At 53.3% G+C, this 27193-nt stretch overlaps 9 protein-coding genes across 9 annotated transcripts; 3 read left to right on the top strand and 6 right to left on the bottom strand.

The window, feature by feature from the left end:
* Positions 1-2131: 2131 nt before the first annotated feature.
* Positions 2132-4782, bottom strand: AYL99_04957 (hypothetical protein; the record flags this gene model as incomplete). Its single annotated transcript, XM_018836469.1, has 4 exons — positions 2132-3623; positions 3691-3915; positions 4205-4415; positions 4773-4782. The coding sequence occupies 4 exons, from the start codon at positions 4780-4782 to the stop codon at positions 2132-2134; spliced, it is 1938 nt and encodes a 645-aa protein (XP_018693322.1).
* A 3219-nt stretch (positions 4783-8001) lies between these two features.
* On the bottom strand, positions 8002-8367 carry AYL99_04956 (hypothetical protein; the record flags this gene model as incomplete). Its single annotated transcript, XM_018836468.1, has 1 exon — positions 8002-8367. One exon carries the CDS (start codon positions 8365-8367, stop codon positions 8002-8004), a length of 366 nt encoding a protein of 121 aa, XP_018693321.1.
* Positions 8368-9859: 1492 nt separating this feature from the next.
* Positions 9860-10870, bottom strand: AYL99_04955 (eukaryotic translation initiation factor 3 subunit G; the record flags this gene model as incomplete). The annotated part of the gene is made up of 2 exons (XM_018836467.1): positions 9860-10084; positions 10154-10870. The coding sequence occupies 2 exons, from the start codon at positions 10868-10870 to the stop codon at positions 9860-9862; spliced, it is 942 nt and encodes a 313-aa protein (XP_018693320.1).
* Positions 10871-11435: 565 nt separating this feature from the next.
* AYL99_04954 (hypothetical protein) lies at positions 11436-12720 on the bottom strand (the record flags this gene model as incomplete). The annotated part of the gene is made up of 3 exons (XM_018836466.1): positions 11436-11876; positions 11922-11947; positions 11994-12720. The coding sequence occupies 3 exons, from the start codon at positions 12718-12720 to the stop codon at positions 11436-11438; spliced, it is 1194 nt and encodes a 397-aa protein (XP_018693319.1).
* Positions 12721-13530: 810 nt separating this feature from the next.
* On the top strand, positions 13531-15478 carry AYL99_04953 (hypothetical protein; the record flags this gene model as incomplete). The annotated part of the gene is made up of 5 exons (XM_018836465.1): positions 13531-13647; positions 13698-14914; positions 14961-15021; positions 15077-15224; positions 15279-15478. The coding sequence occupies 5 exons, from the start codon at positions 13531-13533 to the stop codon at positions 15476-15478; spliced, it is 1743 nt and encodes a 580-aa protein (XP_018693318.1).
* Positions 15479-16400: 922 nt separating this feature from the next.
* On the bottom strand, positions 16401-17885 carry AYL99_04952 (oxidoreductase, 2-nitropropane dioxygenase; the record flags this gene model as incomplete). Its single annotated transcript, XM_018836464.1, has 7 exons — positions 16401-16601; positions 16722-17093; positions 17152-17244; positions 17302-17369; positions 17432-17502; positions 17556-17683; positions 17739-17885. The coding sequence occupies 7 exons, from the start codon at positions 17883-17885 to the stop codon at positions 16401-16403; spliced, it is 1080 nt and encodes a 359-aa protein (XP_018693317.1).
* Positions 17886-18911: 1026 nt separating this feature from the next.
* AYL99_04951 (dihydropteroate synthase) lies at positions 18912-20375 on the top strand (the record flags this gene model as incomplete). The annotated part of the gene is made up of 2 exons (XM_018836463.1): positions 18912-19327; positions 19373-20375. The coding sequence occupies 2 exons, from the start codon at positions 18912-18914 to the stop codon at positions 20373-20375; spliced, it is 1419 nt and encodes a 472-aa protein (XP_018693316.1).
* A 354-nt stretch (positions 20376-20729) lies between these two features.
* Positions 20730-22240, top strand: AYL99_04950 (hypothetical protein; the record flags this gene model as incomplete). The annotated part of the gene is made up of 2 exons (XM_018836462.1): positions 20730-21185; positions 21239-22240. 2 exons carry the CDS (start codon positions 20730-20732, stop codon positions 22238-22240), a joined length of 1458 nt encoding a protein of 485 aa, XP_018693315.1.
* Positions 22241-22770: 530 nt separating this feature from the next.
* On the bottom strand, positions 22771-25170 carry AYL99_04949 (hypothetical protein; the record flags this gene model as incomplete). The annotated part of the gene is made up of 1 exon (XM_018836461.1): positions 22771-25170. One exon carries the CDS (start codon positions 25168-25170, stop codon positions 22771-22773), a length of 2400 nt encoding a protein of 799 aa, XP_018693314.1.
* Positions 25171-27193: the final 2023 nt, after the last annotated feature.

Raw genomic sequence — 27193 nt, 5'->3', positions numbered from 1 at the left:
CTTCGCGAGGTCGCATGGCTCCTCAATGAGGCCCTGTACGTCACCTTCGGCAAGCAAGAAATACATGCGCTACCTGCCCTACAAGCACTAGTGGACATCTCCAGCTGGTCCACCGGACCTGTAGCATGATATTTTTGTGCTGTTCAGAGGTTTCCCACGCCGATTCTGGGGGGTTTTGGCATTGGCGGTAGGTCCTCGGCCGGTTTGACCCCGCCTTGCCCTGCCCGTGGCTTGTCAGTCACTCTTGAACTTCGGTGGTTGCTCCCCATGGCGATCATACACCATCGAATGAGCGTTGCCGGGGCTTGGGAGAAGCAGTCAATGATGGTCCGCCTTGCCCTTGAGGCGGTCGCGATTAAGGCACAGAAAGAGGACAAATGCCGAAGCCGCTTTCCCGAACCAGAGGACAGTGGACAGCTCTGAACCAGCTTCCCGACCAGGCAACTCCAGAGCCAGCGCCCACGCGGAGATGTTTGCTGAGTCTGTCGATCAACTGGAGGGCTGGAACTATCGTCGCAGAGGTGTCCACTGTTCAAGCCCCACTGAAGTGACCTTAGTCACCTAGCAATCCACCGGTATGATACGAGGAGCTCGAGGACAGGCTTCCTGCGCTCTGCAGCTTCATTTTGTCGTCCTTGGCTTCACTTTCAGCTGGATCCTTTGGCACCACCCTTAGTTTGCTTGCCCTGCCCCAGGGGCAGACGAGCTAGCTCTTTCTGTAAATCCTTTGGGTCTCCTTCCAGGCAAGAACTGCTGGTGGAAATGTGAGATTCGGTGCTCTCTGTGTGTGAAGGCCGGTTTTATTTGCTCCTCTCTCGCCGTTAGCACCCGACGTGGCGGGGTCCGATCCGCTTGGGTTGCCAGGGCATGTCTGCCTCCTCGGTGTCAGGTCCTCTCGATGATGGAGATGGCTCTTGGGTTGAAGAGGGGCGAGCAGTTCCTTTCGTAGAGGCGGCCCCTGGTCCAGCACGAACATCGGCTAGGATTCGAACGGCGGCTCATTCGCGAATGAATGAGGGACAGAGTGAGAACAAAGCTAAAAGCCCACGATATCACACCGGAATTTGAGAGGATCGCCTGGGGTCATGCCACCTTCTTCAGGGCGCGCCTCTGGGGACTCGACGACACCTCTCAGCCACTCCAGCGTCCCGAATGGCAGGGAAGGGGGGTCAGGTGGTCTGGTGACTGCGGTGTAGGAGGGTGTGGACAGGGCAGGACACAGCAAACTTTGTTGCCTGGTGGATTCTGGTGACCGTCTTTGAAGGTTTTGAGGGACAAACAAGCGAGACCGGGACGGGATTTGAGAAGTGAAGGGGAGGAATGCCCCTCGTATTCATGGTCTAGGAGGCCTCCAAGTTCATGTTCCCCGTCCTGCACTGCGTATCTCGATGCCGACCTCGCAATCTAAGCCACGCAAGCAAAGCAAAGCAAAGCGAAGCAAAGCAAAGGCTTTGCTCATGTATTCCCCACTACGACCTTTTCGTCTCACAGGCTAATGCCATGTCACCATGTCTCTCCCACAGCCCTGCTTCTCACCGTCAGCTGCGTCGCCAGTTCTGATAGAGTTGACGATGTGTGAGCTTGCGCATGGTAGAGTCCGCAACCTTGAGCTAATAAAGTTGTGCCTATATGCGTTATCGTATCATCAAGTCGTGCTGAGCCCATCAATCTACGTCTCATGTGCCATGTCCCCCAATGCAATTCCCCCTGGATGGTGTTTCCCGTCCAGTAACCTCATGAGTAGCCTGTTTTGCATCTCCCCTTGTGTATCCCTTAGCCTGGTCCGAGCCCGCCCCCTGTTTGCCATGCACCATGCTTGCTGAGTGGCCGTCAAGGAAGGCAGTCCCCGTTATGCCATGGTAATGTTTCCGTTCTTTGCAACCCCATGCGCCATGCCCTTTCTGAATTGAACCTGGGGTATCTCTAGATCCTGTGCAAGTATTGCCCCGTTCCACTTGGCGCAATGTCCTTTAGCCCCCGTCCCAACAGGACTCCAGCATACTGAAAAAAATAACAAAATGACATGAATTGGACACCGGTCGGCGTCTCAATGTAAACTGTGTAGCAGGCAGGGCCCTCAAAGCATGCTAGATCCAGCTGCGGCGCACTTGGTCCACTCGCCAAGAGTGGATCAGGATGATGCGCATAAAAGCTTCGTTGAGTACGGCGTGGCTGAGAAGTCGACGAGCGAGGTCATGCTGTCGGTGAATGGCCCCGGTAGCGTGAAGCGGATATGCTCCCCGTCTCCTTCGTCCTCGAATGGCCTCTTGCGACTGGTACGCTCGCGGTCGAGACTGCTGAACATAATATCGTCACTGCCTTCCGAGAGTGGCGTCAGTGCAGACCGGTCCGACGACAGGGTGCAAGACGACTTAGCCGTACGAGAGTCGCAAAGGCTGACTTCAATATCCGTTGGCGTCCCAGCCAGGGTACTCGAGGAGACTAAACTCGCGGGAGAAAAGCGAGAAGCAGAGGCATGACGGTAGTTGGAACCCCCGAAATGGCTTCCCTGTCGATGACCTCCCATCCAATCCATGGAAGAATGTGTGTGCCCGTAGTTGCCTGACGAAAGTGGACCGGCATGCCCATCGGTCCCATGCCCAGTTCCGCGGTCGGGGTCCATACTAGCCTGGCTGTCTCGCCGCCCATTGTCCTTGTAATGGCCCGGGGATCGGCCACGCACCACCATAGGGTCAGATTCCTTGGTTGCTATCACCACCCAGTTTTCGTCACCCTGCCTCCCAACATTCGCAGAGAGTTCGACGACCACCAAAAAGTATTGTTGCTGTGCACGCCGTTTGCCATTGTTGGCGGTGGCTTTCTGGAATTGAATCCTCTCAAATGTATGGGAAGTCGGAATTGAATTGGTACCCGAGTTCTCGAAGCTTGGAAAGGCACCCATCATACCCGAATGGAGGTGGTTTGGTGCACCATACACATGCCCAGCACTCGAGTACGTGCCATTTGTACCAATGGCATGGTTGGGAGACGGTGCAATGGGATGGCGGCCTGGAACAGATTCTGTTGCCTTATCCCGTTTAGGGGTATGCTGAACAAGGCCTCGAGCCTCACTTTCACCGTTACTAGTCGAGGCAGTCTTTGCCGTGATCGACACTGCAAACTGCTGGATCAACTCGTCGGAGCCATTCCTGTTGAGATAGAACGGTCCATCCACGACGCCGTTCCTGAATCCAAAAGAACACTGTACTGCAAAGTAGTTTCGGCGGTAGCAAGTCCATTTTCGGTCCACCTGGAAAAACCCCTTCTGTATGGAGGCCATAATCTCTGGCATCAAACGATGGCCGCGGGGGGTTAACACAGGATGAAGGACAGTAGTGTCGTGAAATGGAGGTCCATCTTGCCGCGAAGTGCTTTGGCTTTCGTGGCAATGCGTCGACATGTTGTGGCCTGGGTATGAACCCTCTTGGACTGAGAAAGGAAACGCCGGATTGGTGCGAGCAGGATAGGGATTTGATGGATACCTTATTCCTCCTGGAAAGGGCCCCGGGCTTATTTGGGTGTGGAGACCGGCCGAGTATTGTGGTATTCTCTCTCCCATAGTCCTGAAGGTTGACCCGATGCCGTTTGCCGAATTGTACGAATGGGGAGGTGACAAAGGAGGACTGTACGACAGAAGTCAGCACCTGTCACAAGGCTGACGATTGAAATCCTGGGGGAAACGTGACTTACGCTCGTTGTTGACGTTCCATGAGCGTCATGGGGGGCCCAGGCCAGTTAGACGAGAGAACTGAAGGAGGTGCGCTCGAGAAATGGTCTGGTGCGCATGCATTGCTGGGGAACGGCTTAGGGAGAGTCGTATAGTTGTTGGCAGAGGTTGTAGGATTGCCCCCCGCGCTTGCTGACCCAGTGGTGGAATCAGGAGGGCTCAGCAACAATTGTGAGCTCTGGTGATACCTGCAAAGGCCATCATGGACGGGTCAGTAAGACAGAACTGATAGAGCATCCAGATCACAGTTATATGTCACACGTTGGCAGCGCGACTACTGGGTCATGAGACGAGAACAATCAACATCGGCTGCCTCTCACAGCCCTTCATCCACACCGGAGAGTGGAGGAAAGCTCGCGCGGGTGCCCAACCTTCAAGGCTCTAGGCTGGCAATGTCGACCAAATGGTCGGTCTGGGGCCACCATTGGGTATTTCAAAGACATGAACCGGCGGGGAAGTTGAGAATCGGATACTCACGGTGTCTCGTTCAGAAGCGAACTGCCATTGAAGTCAAGACCAGGATTTGCTGGCAGCGCCACTCCTGACGCACCACTGGTCAAGCTGCCCTGAGGCCTTCGGCCTGGAAATGTGAAGTCATTGGTAGAATAGGACGAATTTGAAAAGGTACGCTCCTGCCCGAGGTATTTGGATTCTGCAAAGTCGAACGGAGAAGATTGCTGAAGCAAAGCTGTACGCAAAGAAGGTCAGTAGGGGCGAGTTAGTCGGAGGATGCAGCTCAAGCAGAGGATTTGATAAAAGAAAAGGAAGCACAAGTCATGCAACTAGGCTGGACTGAGGGGCCTTTCTTCGTGCGTAATTACCCCTTCCGCACCAAACTGGCAAGCAGAGTAGGACGGAGCGGGGCATTCTGGTCGGCTGAGCGTAGGTGGCAATTGTGCGAAACGAGGATTGACCGGCCATCACATTGGCATCTTCGTCTGCACACAGCATATCAACGCCAGATTGCCGAGCCGCAGCTTGATTTCACTGGATTTGACCCGAAACAAAGCAGACAAGATATACAAAGCTTGCCGTAAATACGTACTGGGATCCATGGCTGCCCTGCTGGACACAGCAATGCTTGCGGGGACAAGGCTGAATCAGCACAGGGGGAACTTTAGAGTTTGTTCAATTCGTGGAGTCTCGAGGTGGGTAAAGCGGCTTGTCTCGTTCGGCAGGCCCTGGGTCGGTATTTGCTCAGCCGTCCGCTAGCAGTGCCCCTTGAATGGTGATTGATAGCCTGAGAGCTGTTGTGGACTTTCTCTGCTAGGCCCTAATTATCCAAGGCGCATGCAGGACCGAGCAGCCTGCCAATGGCGGGAGGATTGCCCAATATATGTATGGAGCCCACAGTGTCCCCGGGAGACTGGTGTGACTGCTGAAAGGTTAGCGACGAGTGTGCTCCCATTTCTGCACGGTTGCGGCCTCTTTTTGCTCGTATCAGGGTTCTGCATCGGCAACAACAGAGCAGACTAAGTTCTGCAGTCGTACCTAGACGAAGCGAGACCACTCGCCGCTTCCAGCAAAATGCGTCCGACGCAATTGTGCTGTTATTGGTCAGTGAATCTCACGAGTAAGTTGTTGGTCAAGTTCGACTCACATCTTCACTCCTTAGTTCTCGCGCCGCACGCACTACCGATTCGAGGTCTCTTCCTTTCCCCTGCTGTACAAAAGGAGTTCTTGTGTCTGTACAGTCGTCCTATCCACACTGTCCTGCTCAAGCAGCATCGAACCGAGACTGCTCAAACCACGCGTCGAAGCGAGCAGTATTGGCGCAAGACCTCTAGTCGACCAGCAATAACAGACAACCGGGCTGAACGTGTGGCCTTCGACAACGACCAGACGAACTTGTCCTGAGACAAAATGCGATGTACGGGAGTTTTGGTGGGAGGAAATGCGGACAATATGGTGGCTGGAATGAAAGTGGTTCAGGCAAAGAGACATCAGAGCCTTACTGATGGGAAGGAGAGGCTTTGGACAACTGAACGGATCGAACAGTCTTCAAATGAGCGCGCAATCTAGCAGTCAACACCAAGTTTAGGGGTTCCACACAAGCCTTAGACCAATTCCTGGCCCGGTTGGGCGGGCTGGGATTGCATTGGAGTGTCTTCATCGGATGTAGAAATGACTAGCTCAGCCATCGGCGCAGCGATGGGATCTGACACTTTGACTACCAGTATTCGGTGAGGATACGGGATCGACCAGACGTTGTTGGCAAGGACCATTCCAAGGAAGGCTGCATATTCGACAGGCCAATGACCACTCAGGGCATGACCTTTGAGCCTTGAGACCGCCCGACCGTGCTGCAGGCGGCCTTCTTCAGCAGCCCCAACTTCAGCCTAAAAATCGCCACAGCATTGGCTTGGCCACCGAATCTTTACCTTGAAGGGCGAAATAAAGGAATATTTGGAAGAATAGAATCGGGTCCAAACGAGGTGCAGAACAAAGAATGCATTCAAGCGCAGGCCTTGCAGATAGGGTTTCAGCTGACGCCCGCCCTCGATAGGATGCTGTTGGCACCAGGGCCATGACTGCTGCGATTCCGTTGGCACGTGGCTGGAAAACGCCTGTCTGTGAAGTATTGAGCGGGCAACGAAGCCCTTGCCCTGGGACCCACCGTGGACGTCTTTTGTTTTGCCATGGCTTGATGGGAAACAGTCAAGTCATGTGGTGGCGGAACGTACTCGATGTGTACAGATGAAGCGAAGATGAGCCGGTCAAGCGGCTCCAGAAGGGGATTCATTGCTCAAACGGACCGAGCGCTGCTGATTTTGACATCAAAGGCTGATGTCTGAGCCATGGAGAAAATCCAGCGCGGGAAGCCGACTGCTAATGGACTGATCGCCGGCCAACTTGATAACAAGCCAATGGCAACCTGAAACGAGGCAGGGGCAGGACTGCCCGATATCCCTGCACTCCGCGACAACGCTCAGGCGAAAAGGAAATGTTCCGACTGGACAGGCATGGGCTAGAAAAGGTGCGGGCAGCTGCGAATGTGCGTGGCCAGGGGACTCTTTGGCTCGAGGGAGGTTAAGGTAAACGACAAGAACCAGGGCTCTGTCGCTCGACCGACAGGGTCCAGGGGTTGGCGGAAGTGGGTAAGGGCAACGGGGCGTGGCCTCCCACCGGGAGGCTGAAGCTTTGGAAATCTCCAAACATCACGAGCACCCAGCTGGAATCAGAGGGTCAGCGATGCTGGCCTTTTCGACCAGCATCAAAGGGTCTCGAATTGGCTGCCCTCAAAGGGGACAAATTTCAGCAGAGTGGAGCTGGGAGTTGGATGGATCATTGGTTACGGACGGTGGGCAATTGTTTCCACGGACCATCAGCCTGCTGCGGCCCGCAGCCTGTTGTCATCTGCAAGTATGTCGTGCGCACTTCCGGAATGTGCTGCATGGGGCGGGATTGAAAGTCGAGCAGGGGGCGGAGCCGCGTGGTGTGGATGATCTAGCCCTGGCCAAAACAGCTTCAGTTGGTTGCAGCGAGAAAGAGCTGCCAGCCTGAGCATGGGGCTATGACGAAGGCGCTGAGGATGTTGATTGCGAGAGGAGAGGGGGGTGGAGATGGGAGCAGGAACAGCTGGAGGTGGAGATGGAGGTGGTGGGTAGTGGGTAGTGGTGTCAAGGAGGGATCAAAGGGAGAAGAGAGGTTGATGCGGTGGCTCGAGTCGAGGATCTGATGATTGTGAGTGGTGGTTGAGGTGGTTGAGGTGGTTGAAGCGGAAGAGTGGCAGAGCGGGAAAGGTGAAAGGAGTGGTGACTTCCCGCCGCCTCTGTGCTCGCCGTGTTTTCCCTCTCCGCGCTGTACCTTGACTTTGCCCATCCTCACCACCACGCCCTTCTTCCCCGATGCTCCATTTTTTTTTATCATTTATCCATATTGCTGCCGTGACGATATGCCCAGATTCCTGGTTTGGGGCAGAACGAGGGAAAAGGCTAAGTCACTAGGTGACAGTGAGTCAATGGCTGCTAATTTCATGGATACAGCTATCAACCCTCAGTTTCTGACAGAATGCGCCCTTCCGAGTGCACCCTGTACCTCTTCTGCTGGCATTCTTTCGATGTCACTCCTTTCTTCAGATGCCTTCATGCAGATCCATTGATGCCTCACTGCACAGCCGATCACCCCAGAGTACTCTGCACGTCTTGTCCTTGCGCCCGGCGTGTTTGATCTGCCTCAACACTGGGTGGCCACACATCACAATTCTTCTGCTAGGCGCACCAAGCCAAACGGGGTTCAGGCTGGGCTGGGATTTTTGAATGACAAGACGTATCTCAGCCGTACGATGAGGCCACGGCGGTGAGGGAAGATTCCCCGTTCCTTCGAACCTGCAACGAAGGGCATTTCTGCAGCCGCTCGGGGGAGCCAGGGCAAGCTTGACCGCCTCCTAACCTCTTCCTCTCTGAAACCTGGACTTGCCCTTGGTTGGCCTTGACAAATCCCGCGACTTTGACGGGTTGCACCAAATCTGCCTTCTTTGCAGCTTGGACCACCAGTTCGTCTTTCATGCTGGCTGTGGTGTTACCACGCTGGAAGCTGTCTTGGGCGCCTTGGATGGTGTCGACAACACAAAGGCGGATAGATTCTACGTGGCATTGACTCGCAGCTGGCTTGGTCTCCTGGAATGCCCGGTTGGCCATGACCCGGGATAGCTCCAGATTTTGGCATTCGGCATTCGGCCTTTGCTTTGCACCTTGGCTCACGCGATGATGCTTCTGAAGATGATCTCTCTAGAATGAAACTAGGAAAACCCGGTTGTTGCCAGGCCGTGCCAACCTCATCGTTCCATGTGGTGCCAGGCCATAAAACCGTTGCCGCCGGCTCGTACTTCCCCGATGCAGGTCCAAAATACACACTTCCTTCGGGCAAAATGCTTGGTTCGTCTCAGAAAGAGGGAATGGCCTTTCCAAGGCCCGTCGGGCGATGGCAGTGCTGGAATAGTTTCCCTTTTCGGGCTATTTTGATCTCAGCTGGCCACTAACCATAGCAGAAGTCGGCACTGATACCTTAACCTCATATGTCAGGCAACTTTTGCTTCGTGGTTCCGCTGGACCCTGTAGCTGTCAAGCTTCGGCACCGCTCAAACATCTGAGTCCACAAGGGCAAGATCAGGCGGAACGGTCGAGTTGACGTGTTTGTGCGAGCCCGTTTGTGTGTTTTTGTGGAGGCTGGAATGACCGTCGACGGCTGGATAACGGAGAAGACGCAAAGCAGCCGATCGATTCACTTGAATTTAGCCATGTCCGGTTATCTGGTATCTTATTCGCTATGTCTTTCATCACCACCACGATCACCGCTACCGTTATGTCGAGTAACTAGCCTCCCTTACATCTCTCTCCCTGTTTCGGCCGGTCCATGGTCGTTCGCGAAACAACTCAGCGAACACCCTAAACGACCTGTCCTACCGCTTTCATGGCAGTTTCACGTGGATCAACATGCTTCTTCTAGCCCGCTCTACACAGTCTTCTCATAATTCAAGATCAAGGCTTCGAATCCACCAACTTTCCTGGAGTGCAGACTAACGACAATCTACCTGGCACCGCCAATGACTACTGTTACATGCTTAAACCTGAGTGGAAGACGCTGTATCCAATGTTTTTCATCCGTTTCCCTGCTCCGTGCTTTTGGAAGTGGCCCCGTCTCACTCCGCCTGGGCCCTCAGGGTGCTGGTCCTGCCTCAAGGTGGCTACGAGCAAAAAGCAACTTGCGGGCAGCTGGGACATGCTATTTCAGGCGATTCGTATTCGAATGGGGTCGAGGACATTCTCGTCATTGCGCTCACTTTTCTTTTGAAGGAACGAGGTCCTCCTTGCCAGCTGTCGGCTGCAGGAACGAGCCATCCTATCATCGGTCTATTTCTGGCTCTGCGTAGGGTGTGTAGATGAGCTTTCTTCTTTTGAACGGGGCCACCAGGTCTGTTATCATCTTTCAGATTCTATGCAATAAGTTCCTTTTGCTATTTATCACAAGACCCGTTCATACTGTGAATTGTGTATTGTGTGGCGTAGGGCCGCCCGCCTCCCTTTCAGACCCGCACATTTTGGGGAGGAAAATGTAGCCTCATCATTTCGTGGACGCGTTTCCCGCACACTTCTGCCTCATCTCCAGCTCCACAGAGGGAGTTATAGTTGACTAGGTCGTCCTCTTTGCAAACTCGACTCTCAGGATCAAGTGTCTGTAACCGAAGCCATCCATCTTCTCACATGCTCTAGCGGCATCAGATCGGTCCACAAAAGAGATGAACGCAAATCCCTTGGCACGACCGGTGTCTCTGTCCTTTGCGAGGAAGACTCTGGTGACGCGGCCGAACCGCTCGAAGAGATCGCGGAGCTCTTGCTCTTCGGCCATCTCGGAGACCTATGCGATCGATCATTAGTATACGTCCAGTTGATCAGATCATGCACTCGCATCAACGGGGAAACTCACGTTCGTAACTCGCAACGTAGCCAAGTCGTCTCGTTCGTATTTTCCGCCCATCCTCTCCCCGGCTCCTTGAGCACCTTTCCTGAGATGGGGCGGGACGTAACTGCTGCCGCCACTACCGAGCCCACCTTGAGGCTTGGGCCCAGATTCATCATCGTCGGCCATGGGATCCGCCACAGGTGTTGTCCCATCATCCGCGGGCGCCATCGTGTCTTTGAAAGGACATCTGGCTGTGAAATGCTCGCCCTGGCAAATACGACACTTCACCTTCTTATCTCTCAGTTGCTCCTTCAGCGACTTCTCCTCGGCCTTGCCGCCACCAGCTTTGGCTTCTTCGGCCTGCACGTTCTTCCAATCCCGACTTGGTCGGAAGAGGATGTTCTCGCCCACGGAGGTGGTGTCAGGCTGTGGACCCTTGGGCTTACCCTTCTCGAGGCCGAATTTGTCCCAGGTACGTCGTTCAGCGACGACCGGGTTAACTTTTTCCTTGTGGGTTGTGATCCGGGTCTTGCGTGTGACTTTCACTTTCTGGCCCTGGTCGTTGAAGCGGTAGAATACCGTGGTCCGTGTCCCATCTTTGTTCACTGTCGTCACAGGGGCGGGCAGCGCCGAGGGGTCGTTGATCTGTTCGGAATCGGAGACATCGTCGGCCCAGTCTGGGCGGCTGTGGATTTCCAAGTCGCTGGTCAGAGCACTTTCCTTCCACTCCATCATCGCCATGCATGGGGAGCGGTACTTACGTTGCGGTCTTTGACATTTCGTGCTGTGATTTGCTCTTCCTGTGTAAATAGAAACCCTCAAAAATCTGGATATCGTCACAGTATGATGCTGATGAAGATGGAAGGCAAAAAGTCATAGAACTGCCATCCCACATATTTTCGTATGTCACTGCGCCTGCACCGCCAAAAGTGGCCTAGCTCTGCCAAGGCCTGTGAGAATACATCGGGTTAGTCAGGTGCACCGTGGCGAGGCTGACCAAACTGCATTTGCCCCTGAGCTTCTGCTGGCCATGATGCATCTAAGCTATGTAACAAGTCTCGGTCTGTTGCTTATCATTGCCGTGCTCAAGTCTTGTTTTGTTGAACTGTTTCAAGTTCACCCTGCTGGATTGCAGCATCATAGAATCGAATTGGCTTCTCAGCCACCAACCCACCTCGCACCTTCCTTCATGATGAGTCTAGAGTTCTCCTCAGCTGGCGAATCTCGCGCTATCTGTCTTCTGTACAACACCGTTTCCTTGTGAAATTGCGTTGGTCCCCGGACTCATTGGGTAGAATTCCCCAGTTCAATGAGACGATTTGCTCTTCTTTCCACGCGGAACGGGATGGTCAAACTTCACCACAACCGTGGGCTTGACGAGCACAATCCGCTTGCTGGATTCCGTGGCTTTGCGTACAAATGCAGGATAGATCTGGAACCAAATGCTGCCAACTCTCCCTCCGGGACCTGCAATTGGAACGGCAGAAGAACTCAAGGCAAAGCCAGTCCGGCTATCGATAACCGTGAAATATTTGACCTCCGCCCCTTTGATCTCTCGAGGGTCGACGACCACGAATTCGTATTCCGCCATCGACTGCCGAATGTTGTTGGCCAGGTCTCCCACTTCTTGGACAATTTGATGGCATAGCGACGGATTGCCGGAACAGCCATGAAAACCCTTGCCCTTCAACAGCTGTGGACATCGCATAATGTATTCTCCAATTTCGCTCAGTCTCTTCTCGCGCAGCTGTTTGAATTTTTAATGGGCGTTGAAACTTCTTTGCAGATCAACTTTCCACATCAGGATGGCATCCTTATCTTTACTAGGTCAGTCATGACACAGTATTGAACAGAATCTTCTTACCTTTAGCAGGGTTCAGATCGTTCAATCCTTCGATGACCATTCCCAGACATTCTTCTTCGGCGTGGCTGAGACCTGGGAAGATCCTGTCCTCTCCAAGCAGATTCTCATACAGATGCAAGAAGACCAGCATTTGCATAATCGGAATCTCAACGCTTGGATTCTTATTCGCGAAGACGATTACTGCTTCGTCAAGATATTCCGTTATCAAATTCCCTCGAGCTCTTGTCTTTCCTGCCTGACCAAGAGTAGCGATAAAGCCATCCGCATCGCCAAAATGATTGTCCAGCCAATACTCGATGGAGTTGCACAACATGATGTATTGATTCTGCAGCTGAGTATCGGCCACTCCTTCCACCGGCAACATGCTGAAGATGCGGTCTTTGCAGCTTTCCAGATTCTGCGACAAATCCTCTTTCTCGGTTCTTGATTCTTGCAGCTCATGTTGCAAATCTGCAATTTGGGCGGCGTCATTTCGGAATTTCGCCTCAGCCTGGGTGGCATATTCTTCGCATTTGCTCTTTAAATGAACCACCACATCGTGCTGACTTTCAAGTTCCCGCTTAAGTCGATCATTCTCTCTAGCAAGCGCAGTAACCCCCCATCGCGAGGCATTTTTCGGTGCACTATTTACAACCTGGCTCCCTTCTATGCCACTTGGCCAGTGAGTTGTGGGGTTGGCATCCACCAGAGGATGGCCAGTCTCTGCATGTGGGAAATGGCCAGGCATGGCTTTTCCGTGCCCGGAGGAATTTATTGGTCGACCGTGAAGCTGTTCAAACCGCATTCCGACCTCTGGATGCGACAAGCTGCTTGTACCACTCGGCTGGGGCACAAGATGAAGCAATGGTCGCAAGACTGAGGTAGGTGCACCTTTATTCCTGGTTGGGTCATTTTCTCTCCCCGCCATTTCTTTCGTCATTTCTTTCGTCGGTGACGCTGTGTCATTTACCCGTGGTGGTTTGGGGTGCTGGCCAAAGGCTCGGGTGTGTGAACGACGGTGCAGCAACCGTTTCTCTCCAGTGTTTGATGGTTGATCAGAAATATTCATGCTTTTGTTGCTGTGGTGTCTTTGTGAAGCATTGGGTTCCTCTTCCCTGACCATCGTACCTGACTGGCCATTTAGTTCAGTGCATTAAAGGCTTCGATCCGCGACTGCTTTCAGATAAGAGATCAAATGGGATCAGAGCAGATCACTCTGAATCCTGAGGAATATATCTCGAGAAGGCCGTAAAGGACAGGTGAAACCTAAGAGAACAAAAGTAGGTGAGGACGAGCCAGAAGGCAGTGGGGGAATTGTTCTTTGTGCACAACACCTTCAATAACACCTCAGTTATACTTCACCTCAACTTCATGTATTCACTCTTCTAACCGATGATTCACTCTAGATAAGAACCCTGCATCAACTGCTCTCAGTCGCTTCCACCTTGTGCCAAGCGACAAGCTCCAGCTTCCAGATGAGAGTTCTCCATTTCGGTGTTCTATCTCTTGTTACATCTCCAACCGTCCTCGAACCTTTTGTCAGCAGGACCCGAGAACTATGGCCCCGAAACGCAGCCGGAAATCTGGAGTGTCTGCTCAAGCATCTCGCCAGATACTCATCGCTGTTGACTTTGGCACCACCTTTTCTGGAGTTGCATGGGCCCAAACTGCTCGTGTAAGTTACGAAAGACTGTCCCAAAGACTACAGACTGACCGCTATGGTAGCCAGACGTTCAGACTGCATTTATTCAGTGGCCAGATAGGGACGGTTCACTCGAGGGTCAAACCAGCGAGAAAGCGCCCACTCAAATTTGCTATGACGGTACTAAGTGTTGGTGGGGATTTGGAATTCCTGAGGGAAAGTCTCGTTACCAGTGGTTTAAGCTTGCTCTCGATCCCAGCCAGAAGCAAAGTGAAGTGTCTCTCCTGGCCGTTGACCATCCCGACCCCAAAGCTTTGTGCTCAAGAGACAACGATGGGCAGACCGCGGTCAAATTAGCGACAGATTATCTGGCGGAGCTTCATCGTCACACAGAAAAGATACTCAAACGGAAACTAGGGGACAGTATCGTGGATACCACCCCAATTCGCTACGCCATTACCGTGCCAGCCATATGGAGCGACGCTGCAAAGGCCAAAACACAACAGTGTGCCCATGCCGCTGGGATGGGGCAGGATATTCGAATTGTTTCGGAGCCAGAAGCTGCGGTCATATATGCTCTTGATGCGATGGATCCATATACTCTTCAAGTGGGCGACAACTTCGTCCTATGTGATGCAGGAGGTGGCACGGTCGACCTAATCACCTATGCTATCGAGTCGCTAAAGCCTACTGTCAAGGTCCGGGAGGCGGTGCCTGGCGGTGGAGGTGCCTGCGGAAGCACGTTCTTGAATCGGATTTTTCGGAAATACCTCGAAGAAAATCTCAGTGACTTAGATGGTTTCGATGAGGACACCTTGGAGGACGCCTTGAACGAATTCGAGAACATCACGAAGCGCAGGTTTACCGGCGAAGAGCAGAGCGTCATACTACGTGTACCCGGCCTGACTGACGATGTGGAGAAGGGAATCAAGCGCCAAAAGTTCACAATCAAGGCGACCGTCATCAAAGATCTCTTCAAGCCGGTCATGACTGCCATCACAACTCTTGTCAAATCCCAACTACAACAGTCCAAGACTGCAAAGGCTGTCATCCTCGTCGGAGGTTTCGGCCAGTCTCCTTATCTTCGCAGCTGTATTCAGCAGGTTGTGGGAGAGAATATCGAGATCATACAGCCTCCCTATGGCTGGACTGCTGTCGTCCGCGGAGCGTTACTTGTCGCTTTGCATGATTCAGCACCCAGCGAATCGAGAGTCAACATCGCTTCGAGGCAAGCCCGCCGAGCATATGGAACAAAGGTGTCGGAGCGATACGCCAAGCCCGAACACATTAATCGTCCAACGTAGGGCAACTGTCTTGGGCCCTCGAACTTTTGCTGAATTAAACAGATATTGGGACTCCTTTGAAGGACGTTACCGGGTCAAAACTATGAGCTGGTTTGTGAAGAGAGTACATTTTGGCCCAGTCAAACAAGTGAAGCACGAGAATGTTAATGTAAGTGCAGGGCGACGAGGTTGATCAAGACATCCCTCTTGAGACTTCCTTTCTCACGCGGCGACTGGTCTCGAAAGGACCATTTCAAGTCCAACCTTTCCGCATGTACAGTTTTCTTCCTAAAGAGGAAGAGGACGCTCCACGATTTCCCTGTGAAGGTAATCGAAGTCTTCGTTCTCTTCCTGGAAGTGACTGGGACTGACATCAAACAGAAATAAAGGAGTTTGTGACCCTGACCGCTGATCTTTCGGCCATTGATCACAGCAAGATTCCGATCAAATTTGGCAAAGATTCGGAATTACATTATGTACTGGATTACAAAATCAAGGTCGCGTTCTTCTCAGCACACATGGAATTTTCTCTGTGGTACAAGCGAAAGCAGTATGGCAAGGTCGAGGCCGAGTTCCTCTGACATCGACCGAGCTATCACACTTTCTGGATCCCTCACCATGAAAGATGAGGGTTTATTCGCCGGGCTTTGAAAATGAACTTGCAACTGACAACGCCAGAATACGCATCCGGCCATGGCTCTGGCTCACATTTCAGGAACAGGTGCTAAAGAGGTTGCCCGGAGAAGGAGAGATATGCCAAAGCGTACGCACATAGTGGCAAAGCAGAGGCATTCCATCCAGACATGCTTTGGAAAAGGCAAGGCATCTCAGGAGCTAGCTCTCCGGCTGACAGGGAGATAGGGAGAAAATGCAACCACGAGGTAAGGAAGCTGTCCGTGAGCTCAAACACGTGAGGTTCTTGACAAGTTCGCTGCTGAGGGAAATGGAGCTGGTGAGCTGGTGAGCTGGTGGTGGTGATTCATACTACAACTAACTTGTAGGCTGTTGCTGAGCCAATTGCGAATTGCGAATGAGACAGTGAAATGCAGACAGAGTAGCTTTCACTATTTGAACACGATCAAGTGGATCGGATCCCGTTCAACGTGTGCCTCTCCTATTTATTCCCGAGGTGTAGAATGCTTGACTTGGTATACGGGGAGGGGTCTTCTTCATGTCGTTTCACCTTTTCGGACCAGAGCGAGCGGTGTGGATGGAATGGTGTCCTAACCGGGCAGAGCAGTGGAAGATAGATCCCCACGGCAAAAGAGGGAAAAGACAACAAAACAAGACATCGACAGCGATAGCAGTAACACGCATATCGGACCGGAGGAGAAAAGCAACCACCATTTTGTCTGTTTGCTATGCGCCAGAGGAAAGCTAGCCTCCACGGAAGTTGGCCGACTCCCTACAAACTCACGCGCGCCCGTGCTCGTCTACGACACATACCCGGTCCGGAGGGGACTCCTCCGCTCCACGTTCCGGACCCCGAGCCAGCCACTTCACTCATAGCTTGCTCTTGGAGACGATCAAGGCGTTGCCGGTCTGCAGGCACTTGACGGCGTCGTTGACGAACTCGTCGACGATCTCCCGCGCGGATTTCTTCTCGTTGACCACGGCGGCAGCCTTGCCCATCAGGAAGGGTCGGGCATTCTCCATGTCCTCGTCGGAGAGGTCGTCACCTTTGGTCTCGAAGTCGTGCTCAACCTGTAACCCCCAAGAATCCAGGCCGGTCAGTCATCGTGGGTTGGAAAAACAAGAGAGATTAAAGAGCGATATGACAAAGGGGTCGGGGGAGTGTGAAAAGCAAGAGGAAAGGAGACATACCGGAATGATACCCTTCTCCGTCAACGCCTTGATCTCGGCCTGCCGGTTCTCCTCCCAGTTCTTGATGTACTCGTTGGTCCTCACCCGCAGCGGTCGTCCGGTGAAAATGATGGTTCGAATGTTATCATCGAAGCCGGCGGTCCGGACGGCTTCCTGGTGTGCTTTGGGGGCACCAGCTTCCTCGGAAAGCACGAAACGCGTTCCGACCCAGACGGCAGAGGCGCCGAGCATCAAGGCCGATGCCAGCGATGCGCCGCTGAAGATACCCCCGGCCGCAATGCATTGGACGGGTTGGCCAGTGAACTTGGAGGGGGGTGCTTCGGCGCAGAGTTTGGCGACAGCAGGGATGAGCACCGAGGTGGGGATATCACCCTATTGACCGTGTCAATCGTCCCACCGTCAAGCAGTGAAAGGAAGCAGAATTTCTTACGGTGTGGCCTCCACCCTCACCACCCTGAGCACATATTAAGTCGACACCAAGGTCGAGGCATTTCTTCACGTGCTTGACGTGGCCAATCATATTCTGCAGCGGAAACAGTCAGCCAGATCATCCCACTGGACGGGACTTGGGGCGATTCACCATGTAGAGAATGCCGTTCTTGTGAAGCTTGTCCACAACCTCCTTTGGAGGAACGCCCACGGCAGAGACTATCTCAGCAGTCAACATCAACGACCAGAGACACAAGAGTCGGGCTATAAGCCGCCCTTACCGAATAGCTTCGCGCCAGAGTCGATGATGATGTCAACCAGCTCGTTGAGCTTGCCCTTGGTATAGTCGTAGCTAAAGGCCGTCAGCAGGAGCCTAGTCCGTCTGGCTATGGGGGGGTCTCTCACTTTGTCTTTCTTGCACTCCCACCGACCTGTGGAAGGAGAAGGTCGACACCGAAGGGAGCATTCTTGTCGTTCAGATAGCTTTTGAGCTCGGCAACTTGTTCCCGGAGCATGTCTGGGGTGTAGCCAACCTGCACACATCAACACGTGCCCACCATGATCTGGGTTTTCAATGTTCTTTCTTACACCACCGATGACACCAAGACCTCCGGCGTTGGTAACTGCGGCAGCCAATTTAGGGCCAGCTGCCACGTTCATCCCGGCCAACAGGACGGGATGCTTGATCTTCAAGAGATCCGTGGTCGTGGTTCGGAGTTGCTGAGGAGACGACATGTTGATCGAAGTGTGTGCAAAGAGACCTGGGGAGATGCAGGTGATTCAGGTCTGTTGTTTTCGAAGAGAGAGGACTGAAGGGATCTGGGGTCGGTATCTGGAAGCACAGACGAGTCGACGACGCTGCGGAGGCTCAACACGAAGATATATCTGCACACAGTGAAGATCTAGAGAGGTTTTTGGAGAAGACAAAGCCGAAGGGCGCAAAGTAATCAACAAAAGCTGGAGGGAGAAGAGGCAAATGCAGTACTGCATGCGAGCGTGATAAAGCGGTGGCCGCGCAGGACACGCAGTATGTGAGGCCACTTCCCAAGTACCGAGGCATCTCCCCGTTTCAGGGCGAGCCGGGTCCCCCACTCGCCCACAACTCCTCTCGATATGACACTGTACACGGAATACGGCCCTGATACGACATGGCTCGATGGTGATGTTTGTGAGACATCTGACTATCTCGGCTGGAATGTCTCTTTTCCTCCTGGAGGGTTTCTCGCCTGCTCAGCGGATAATGAATACGCCGGACCCGGTCACGAAAGTCCATCGTCCGGCGCCAAGGTTCGAGATGCGGAGAGAACTTCACTCGGATAAGGTGCCACTTTGGGCACTGGGCGAAACGCCACGAGGCTCGAGGCTCGATTTTTCCGTTTCCTATCAGAGTGACAAGGTGAGATAGAGATCAGCTTGAATTGTACAAAGTATATGCCACTTCGACTGCTTCCACATAGCCGGTTCCTTCTCCTTGTCACGTTTCCATTGTCAGATGAAGCTCGCATGTCCATCAATCTGCTCACCACGTTCAGCCGGTTTCCTCGCATACGAAGTCACACGTGCTCTCCAGCGATCCAACCCCATCTACATGCAAGGAGGATCCAGCGCCGTCTGCGATCGAGTGTACGCACACACGCACTCCTGACCCTATCCGCCTCCGCGAGAAGGAACGTGGGAAATCCTAGTGTGCAGCACCAACCTCTGCATTCCGAATCTTCCTCCTTAATTCCAACCCCGTCATTGAGCCAGATCAATGCGAATATGAAGTCTTCAAGTTCAGCTCCAGGTGGTCTTAATAAAGCTGTGGTCGCGTTTGGTAGCAATCTAGGGGAGCGGCTTACCAACATCGAGGCTGCACTCTCCAAGATGAGAGAAAACGACCTCCACATTCTCAAGCTGAGCTCCCTATACGAGACCAAGCCTATGTACTACGATGACCAAGACCCTTTCCTAAACGGGGTTTGTCAGATTGAGACCAGTCTTGAACCACTACAATTGCTGGATGTGTTGCAGGCCATCGAGAATGAGTTGGGCCGCAAACGCTTGATTGACAAGGGACCCAGGACAGTTGACCTTGACATCATTCTGTATAACCACGACTACATCAAGCACCCTCGACTCAATGTCCCGCATATGCTGATGCTCGAAAGGGAGTTCGTTCTCAGGCCTCTTGCAGAGTAAGACTCACGGTATCGTTCTCGCCAAAAACTGACAATTGCCAGGATACTACCGGACGAGCATCTTCCTGTAGAGTTCTCACCGACTGCCCCGTATCGCCAGATTAGTCAACTACTTGAGGCTCTTGCAGAGAAAGACACCACTATGTCCCCTGTTGCCGTTTTGAGGTCATCAATCCCGCTGGTCCGCACCCACGATGCCACGCGCAAGACTCATGTTATGGCCATTTTGAACCTCACGCCGGACTCTTTTTCGGATGGAGGTGTACATACAGCGAAAGGTGTCGAATCAATAAAGACCACCGTGGCGAGTTTTATTACTGCGGGCGCCAGTATCATCGACGTTGGGGGACAAAGCACTCGCCCCAAAGCCGACTACCTTGGACCTCAAGAGGAGCTCGAACGCATCCTTCCAATTGTTCGCATTATCAGAGAGATGAAGGAAGCCGAAAATGTGGCCATCAGCATCGACACTTTCCACTCGGATGTAGCCCGGCAGACCATCCTTGCCGGTGCAGACATCATTAATGACGTTTCGGCAGGCCTGTTAGATCCTCTGATGCTGCCCACCGTGGCTGGGCTGGGGAAAACCATTATCCTTATGCATATGAGAGGAGATCCGCACACAATGACAAAACTCACCGATTACCCGGAAGGGGTTACCAACGGAGTAGCTCGAGAACTTGGTGAGCGTGTTCGGGCTGCCCTCGCCGCTGGGATCCCTCCGTGGCGCATCATCCTCGACCCAGGCTTGGGCTTCGCAAAAGACCAGGAACAGAATCTTGAACTCTTGAGGAGCCTTCAGCAATTGCGGGAGCAAACCGAATATTCTTCTACACTTAGGAACTTCCCTTGGCTAATGGGCCCAAGTCGCAAGGGATTCGTGGGCAATGTCACGGGGGTCTCGGATGCTTCCAAACGGAGCTACGGGACTGCTGCCGCCGTTACCGCCAGTATTGAAGGTGGTGCGGATATCGTCCGAATACATGATGTTGGCGAAATGGTCCAGGTTACCAAGATGGCTGACGCTATCTATCGGCGCCCTTGAGGGGGATGGCGTGCAGACATATAACCCGAGGGAATTGGGCTGCAGCCATCATCATTCGACTCAGGGTCTCAGTTTGCTAGGACCAACGTTCCATATTTTGATGACCAAAAGTATAACATGGATTGTGCAGCTGTCATGTTGTCGGCGGCAAGCGAGTTCTTGGTCAGCGACACTCATGAGGTCATGACCGACCGAGCGATCTTCATGCAGGTACGAACCACCATCCACCATCCGCCATCACACCGTCTTTCAATTTCCTCTCTTGAATAACAATCATCGAATATTGTCTCTAGATTAGCCAGTAAGCCGTACCCCAAAACACATTCGCTTCAGCATTCAGCATATTTCCACGACATGCCTTCCAGCGACCATCCCATAGGGCTCCGCTGGCGAGCCAACACTCTTTTCATCATCTCTACAGTCGCCATCGGCCTATTCACCGACCTCTTCCTCTATGGACTTGTCGTCCCTATTCTACCATTCATGCTCCAAGAACGTATACATCTCCCCGAAGACAAAATTCAACCCTGGGTGTCTGGGCTTCTCGCCGCCTATGCAGGCGCTAGTGTCGTCTTCTCCATCCCTGTGGGGATCGTCGCTGACCGCACCAATGCTCGACGGACGCCCTTTCTTTGTGGCCTTGCCGCCTTACTCGCTGCTACCATCATGCTGTCCCTCGGCCAGAATATCCCAACACTTGTTGTAGCCAGGATTCTGCAGGGGACCAGTGCTGCTGTTGTCTGGACTGTGGGTTTGGCAATGATGCTAGATACCGTGGGTCCCCAGAACCTTGGTAAAGTCATTGGAACGGTAAGTGTCCTGACTGGAGTACTGGCAAAGCCACAATCTCATACAAGCAACAGATTTTTTCCTTAATATCAGTGGGCGAACTGGCCGCCCCAGTCCTTGGAGGAGTCCTGTATCGCAAGACCGGCTATGGGGGAGTCTTTGGGCTGGGTGCAGCATTCCTCGGAGTCGACTTTATCATGCGAATCCTGGTGATCGAAAAGAAAGTTGCCGTGAAATATGACAAATCTCTTGCAGAAATTCAAAACCCCCGTGACGCCGAAGCGCGAGCCGAAGGAACGGATAGCGGAGACGATCGCAGCGAAGAGGAACCTCTGTTGCCGAAGAAGGAGGAAGATAACTACCGCATCCCAGAAGGTCAAAACAGATTGATCCGAACCCTGCCCATCCTCTACTGTCTATCCGACCCTCGACTCCTTGTTGCTCTGCTCCTTGCATTCGTCCAGGCGGCGCTGCTTGCCACCTTCGACGCCACGATTCCCACCGAAGCCCAGACACTATTCGAATTCGATTCGTTAGAAGCCGGTCTCCTCTTCATTGGCCTGGACATCCCCTACCTCCTGCTCGGGCCCGTGGCCGGCTGGGCCGTAGATAAATATGGCACCAAACCAGCTGCAGTCCTGGGTTTCGGCTACCTCGTCCCGACCTTGGTCCTCCTTCGCTTACCATCGGCGCAAATCGCCCCGAGCCGCACCGCCAACATTGTCCTATACTCGGCGCTTCTCGCCCTCAACGGGATCGGCCTCGCAATCATCGGCTCCCCGTCCATCGTCGAGGCCTCGGACGTGGTGCAAAAGTACGACAAAGCCAACCCAGGCCTCTTCGGCGAGAACGGGCCATACGCTCAACTGTACGGCTTCAACTCCCTGGTGTTCTCCGCCGGATTGACGATCGGGCCCATCTTGAGCGGGACCCTGAGAGACAGCATCGGGTACGCAAACATGAACGTGGTGGTCGCGTGCATTGCGGGAATCACGGCCGTGCTGAGCTTCCTGTTCGTCGGCGGCCGTCCGAGGATACTGAACACGAAGAACAAGAGACAACTGGGTGAGAGATAGAGTCTTCCCAACGACTCGGGCAAAGTGGAGCGCCGTGCACAAGAGATGGAGTGACATTTCTCATTTTTACTGTAGACTTTATAATGTAGAACACGGCGTTCTTCGGGGTTTAGAAATGAATATTATTCTTTTTTGGAGGGGGTATTCCGTGGGAAGCACCCGACGCATATATTTTTTCAAACCCGTCCCAATACCTTTGTTTAGCCCTCCCACTCCCATTATGTGGATCTGGGTTTCCTCGCCTGCTCTAGACGATGCAGGCCCCTGGTCTATTCAAAAAGCCTCACCCAGCTCTTTCTCTATTTATGAGCAGCCCGAATGAATCGGGCGAGCCGCTTAAATAAGCTGCCCTTGGGAATCGGGGCCTGGAGTCAAGTCAAGCTTAGTGTGCTTGGACGGATTGAGAAGGTCAATCCGTATCACAAGGACCTCTCTCTCACTCGCCTTCAGAAGAAATCGTGTGAATGAGGGTGGCTTGGACGAAGGACGGGGACTGACTGGGGCAGAAAAGACGGGTCTGCTGGCTGCGTTCAAAATTCCAGCAAGTCCCAGGCATGGTCGGTTGATGGACTCGTCCCTGAGGGAGTCGTTTCCATGGTGAGACAAACATCCGCGCTTCCGTTCGTGAAGGGCTGGTGGACGAGTTGCATGGCGTCAGGAGGAGACAATTCCAAGCCTGCATCGCCGGAGATCTGGGAAGGGGAAAGGTTACTGGCGACTTCCCAGAGAGGAGACTCTTCCCTTTTGGTGCGGCTCAGCCCAAACCGTAGCCATTGGAACAGGGGTCGAGGGGGCGGTGATAGTCCCACATGCATACACCGGTCGACTTCCTGCTCCCAGTAATGCCACTGATGCAACTCGTTGATGAGGGCATTCGCATCGGCGTATTGGCCTGTTTCCTGCAACAGGGAAGCGAGAGGCCAGGCAGCCCACCAAATAATGAGGTTGTGGACACCGCGGATCAGGAGGCGGATGTCCAGAACCTTCCGGAGTTGTTTCTCTGCGCCGAAAGGGTCTTGCAGGCGGAAAAGAAGCATCGCATGTCGGGCTAGCAGCGTGGAACGAAATAATTGGAGAACAGGTCCGTGGGCTTCGACGTGGGCCTGATCTTCTTCCAAGAGTTGCGTTGCACTCATTGCTCTGCGATAGCACTGCACCGCCGCTTTGATATGACCAAGATGTGCATAAGCTCTCGCGGCGATGGACAAACAGTTGATGGTCAAAAGATCGTGACGGCCCATTGTCCGCTCACACACCGGTAGACTGTTGGTTAACAGTCTTAACGCTCCATGGTAATCGCCTCTCCATATCGAGTGCCATGCGTAGAGGTAGCCACTGACGAAGAAATTTGGATGCTCTCTGCCCCAGATCTGCCCGATTTGCGTGTGAGACCGTCCTAGTGAGTCCCCGTGCAACTCCATCTCGTCAAGATCATTACTGGCCCAAGCTAGAGCGTATCGGAAGGGTACCTCGTACGTGTAGCTCTTTCGCATGGCGGGCTGAGAGCTGATGATGGAACAACTGGCAGACAGGAAATCCGCTAGTTGCCCCATGCGTTGAGTCTGTCCCAGCACCAGCATTGTCCAGCTCAGACATGGAAGGATGAACTCGTTGTTGTGCTCCAAAGCATACTGCAGGATATGCATTGACTGAGACTTGCGGTATTCGAGGATGCCCTCCTGCGGTTGCTCGGAAAAACACTGCACGTAATACGGCGCTGCCCACTGACTGGCGCTTAGTTTGCGGTCCTCTTCGCTGGAATCCTGAAAGGAGCACACAGAGTGGAAGTAGGTTGGATACTCGGGTGGCTCATACTTGATACCCTTACAGAGCGTTCCGATAGATTCACCAAAATCGTAGCTTTGGTGAGAGTGTGGTGGTGGGCATGAACGGCATGCATTGGGGTTGAAGATTGTGTCAGAGGGTGAAGCAAGTACAAACAACGATGCCGTCGGAGATATAGAGCAGTTGGCATGTAACCGAGAATGTGCCTCATCCTCGACTGGGAACGTTTCAAGGGTTGAACTCAGCACCGCATGAGTCGGATTCATTGGAAAGAATACATTCCTGCCATCGGTCACTTCTGCCATCAAGGCCTTCCACGAAAGCTCGTTACAGGAAATTGGCTCAAGTGGTAAGAACTGACTGCCAGTCGTTGCCGCTGTCAGGATTGGGGGTGGGAGATCTTGTGGACTGGTGACACTGGGTGGTGTGTTTGGCTTTGGAGATATCTTCGGGGGCGATGGACTTTGAGATACCGGGTCGTCTTCAGGGCTGTTGCAGGTGTGTACAGGGTCCAACTGGGACAGGGGAGAATCCTCGTCATCTTGTCGGTTTTCAAGTAATGTTGGGACACTCCCACCGTTCGTGAGTATGTCGCCATTTCGCACGGTAACAATCCGGTGTGGTAGATCATGTGGGCTTGTATGCCATTGCAGTGGTGGGCCGTATAGCTGGATTCTCGCCGCGTGATTGTTGTGCATTACCAGATGGTCCTTGAATTTCCAGGAGATGCCAGCAACTCTCAACGTGTATTCTGCTTCGAAAAGAGTTGGGAGTCTGAGAGACTCTCGGTGTGATAGATATCTTTTCTTCACCCTTTCGCATTCTTTCTTGACCTTTTGAGCATTATAAGTCACCAGTTCCTCCCTTTTGGGCACCTCGAAAACAGCCTCATGACCGCGAGCCTTGAATGCCTCCGCCACCACCGACATGGCAAGATAATGCTGGTGGGGGGTCTTCTTGCGTTCATACTTCCATTCGCTCAACCTGTTCTTGATCTGCCTCTCGCTCACAAAGATACTGCGAAGACGGAGCTGTTTCTGGATATACTCGCAAGTTCGGTTCTCCCTGAGATACCACCTGCGGATGTCCGGCTTGAGGGCCTCCCATGTCTCCCTAGGAGGCTGTGGCGAGCGATCGCCTACCATTGGGCGTTGCAGAGCTTTCTGAGTTCTGGCTAGGAGGTACCATTAGAGTATGATATAGGTCGCCACTTGGATCTTTAGAAATTGTGCAACGATGCACGCCTGCCTTTGGTGACGGGATTAGGCAGATCGGGAGGACTCGCAGTAGCGGCACTGATCACAAGTGTCCGAGAGGCGGACAAGTCTGTGTAGGTCAAGATCTAGAGAGTCCTGCTATTCGTCAGAAAACAGGTTCCTTTCCGGCAAATGTCAGCGTCGGAAAGGCAGAGACATATCCAAATGATTGGTTGAACACTCACTTCGACGAATGGGAACAACACTGGCGGCGATGGGTCTGAGCCGTGGTGTTTAGACACATGAATGATGCCCGAAAGCTCCCTCTCTTCTTCCGTCCTGCTTCGTTCGCTCTTCCTCTGTCTGGCTCTCCCTCGTTCTCTCTGCCCTTTTCTCCCTCTCTTTCTCTGTCGGAGTCTCTGCCTCTCTCTCCCACCCCTTCACTTGGTTCGCTGTGAGATACAGTGGGTGTGGACCAGTCGGTTCCGCAGACCTGCAAGCAAGAAATCTGACCTGTCAGAAAATGCGGCACAAGATGGACCAGGATGCAAAGCTGGCACAACGACCAGGGGATGGCACTCGAGTAGGGAGAGGGGGCTGAGTCCAACGAGCTTCCTCGTGAGGGCTGGATGTAGGGCCGGCTTGCCGGCTTTGGGTTAGGTTACTTGTAGACGGCAGTGTTGTGTAACATAACCTTACCACTCTGGCATGCTGCTCCCGTGCCAGATGGCCGTGGGTGAAGGCGTGAACCTGTGCAAGACGGGGCCGGTCCAGCCGTAGCAGCTTGGAGGCGGCAACACCGTCTGCAGCGAAAGGGGTAGGAGCAGAGAGGATGTCGAGATCAGAGGATGGAGGTGGTGGAAAGTGACAAGTCACCTCTGCTTTCTGCTCATCCAATGCTCGCTCACCTTCCCCCACTGGCATAGGGCCTGCATGTTGCACAGGCTCATGCAGCATCAGGTTGGGCGGTCGAGTCACATAACTCTCGGTTCCTTGCCTGCATTGAATAATGTGCATCGTCCTTTGTCACTACCCGGTGGAGAGATGGGCGCAACGGCGCCAATGGGTTGGACGAATGATGTTTGCTGGCTTTGCTGGCTTTGCGGGCTTTGCGGGCTTTGCTAGTGAGGGATCCAGTAACCAAGCTACTGCATATACCTGGAGCTAGCTAGAGAACAAAAACTTCTCCAGTCGCCAATTGACCTGGATCCATATTTCGCATCGTCTTCAAATCTCGACATTCACCCTCCAGGTTGGGCATCGTTTCCCACTGCGGCGTTGGTTGGCTGCCCGAAGAATGAGGCCATTAGTCTCGCCAACGCACCATTGCCCTGCGACCTATAACCCCCCACCCCCACCAGTCGACCTGACTCGACTCGTTTCGAGACCTCTATCGTGGCTCGTCTTGCAAACCACCATTACGGGCTGCTCCCACACATGACCCTCCTTCGCTTCCGTGAAATGGACATACCCATGGGTGGCACTCAGCATGATCTGACGTCGAGTGTGCGCACCAAACACCAGGCAGGTTGCTTGCTATGTCGAAGCACGATCACAGCAATCTGAAGACCTTCTCAGGCTCTACTGTTTCTGGTCTATACCCGCCCGGACTTGCAATTCCCGCTTGATCTTGCACCGGGTCTACGTTCCACCAGCAATCCCTGCCATTCTCTGGGAAACGAGGCCTTGTCATGGTTCATTGCGTCTTGAATGCTGCTTTTTTGGGGGCTACACTTTCTGACCCGTTGCCACGGTACCCGAAGTGTATCCTGTGGTTGGGCCGAGTTTGGGAAGGTTCCAAAGGCTACCATATTTCGCAGGTAGTATGCGAATGGGCGGTTTTGCGCCGATCTGGTGGAAACATCTCGTCACGAATCTCTACTCACTTTGGGCGCCGTATACTGTTGCACCAGCCTGTCTGTGCTGAGGATCTGGATAGATGGCATTGCACATTGGTTGACGATGTAGCGCC

The sequence above is a fragment of the Fonsecaea erecta genome, assembly GCF_001651985.1.
Source record: "Fonsecaea erecta strain CBS 125763 chromosome Unknown Scaff4, whole genome shotgun sequence".
Classification (NCBI taxonomy): domain Eukaryota; kingdom Fungi; phylum Ascomycota; class Eurotiomycetes; order Chaetothyriales; family Herpotrichiellaceae; genus Fonsecaea; species Fonsecaea erecta.
Note: the sequence above shows the minus strand (reverse complement) of the source record. Positions and strands in the feature narration are given on the sequence as shown.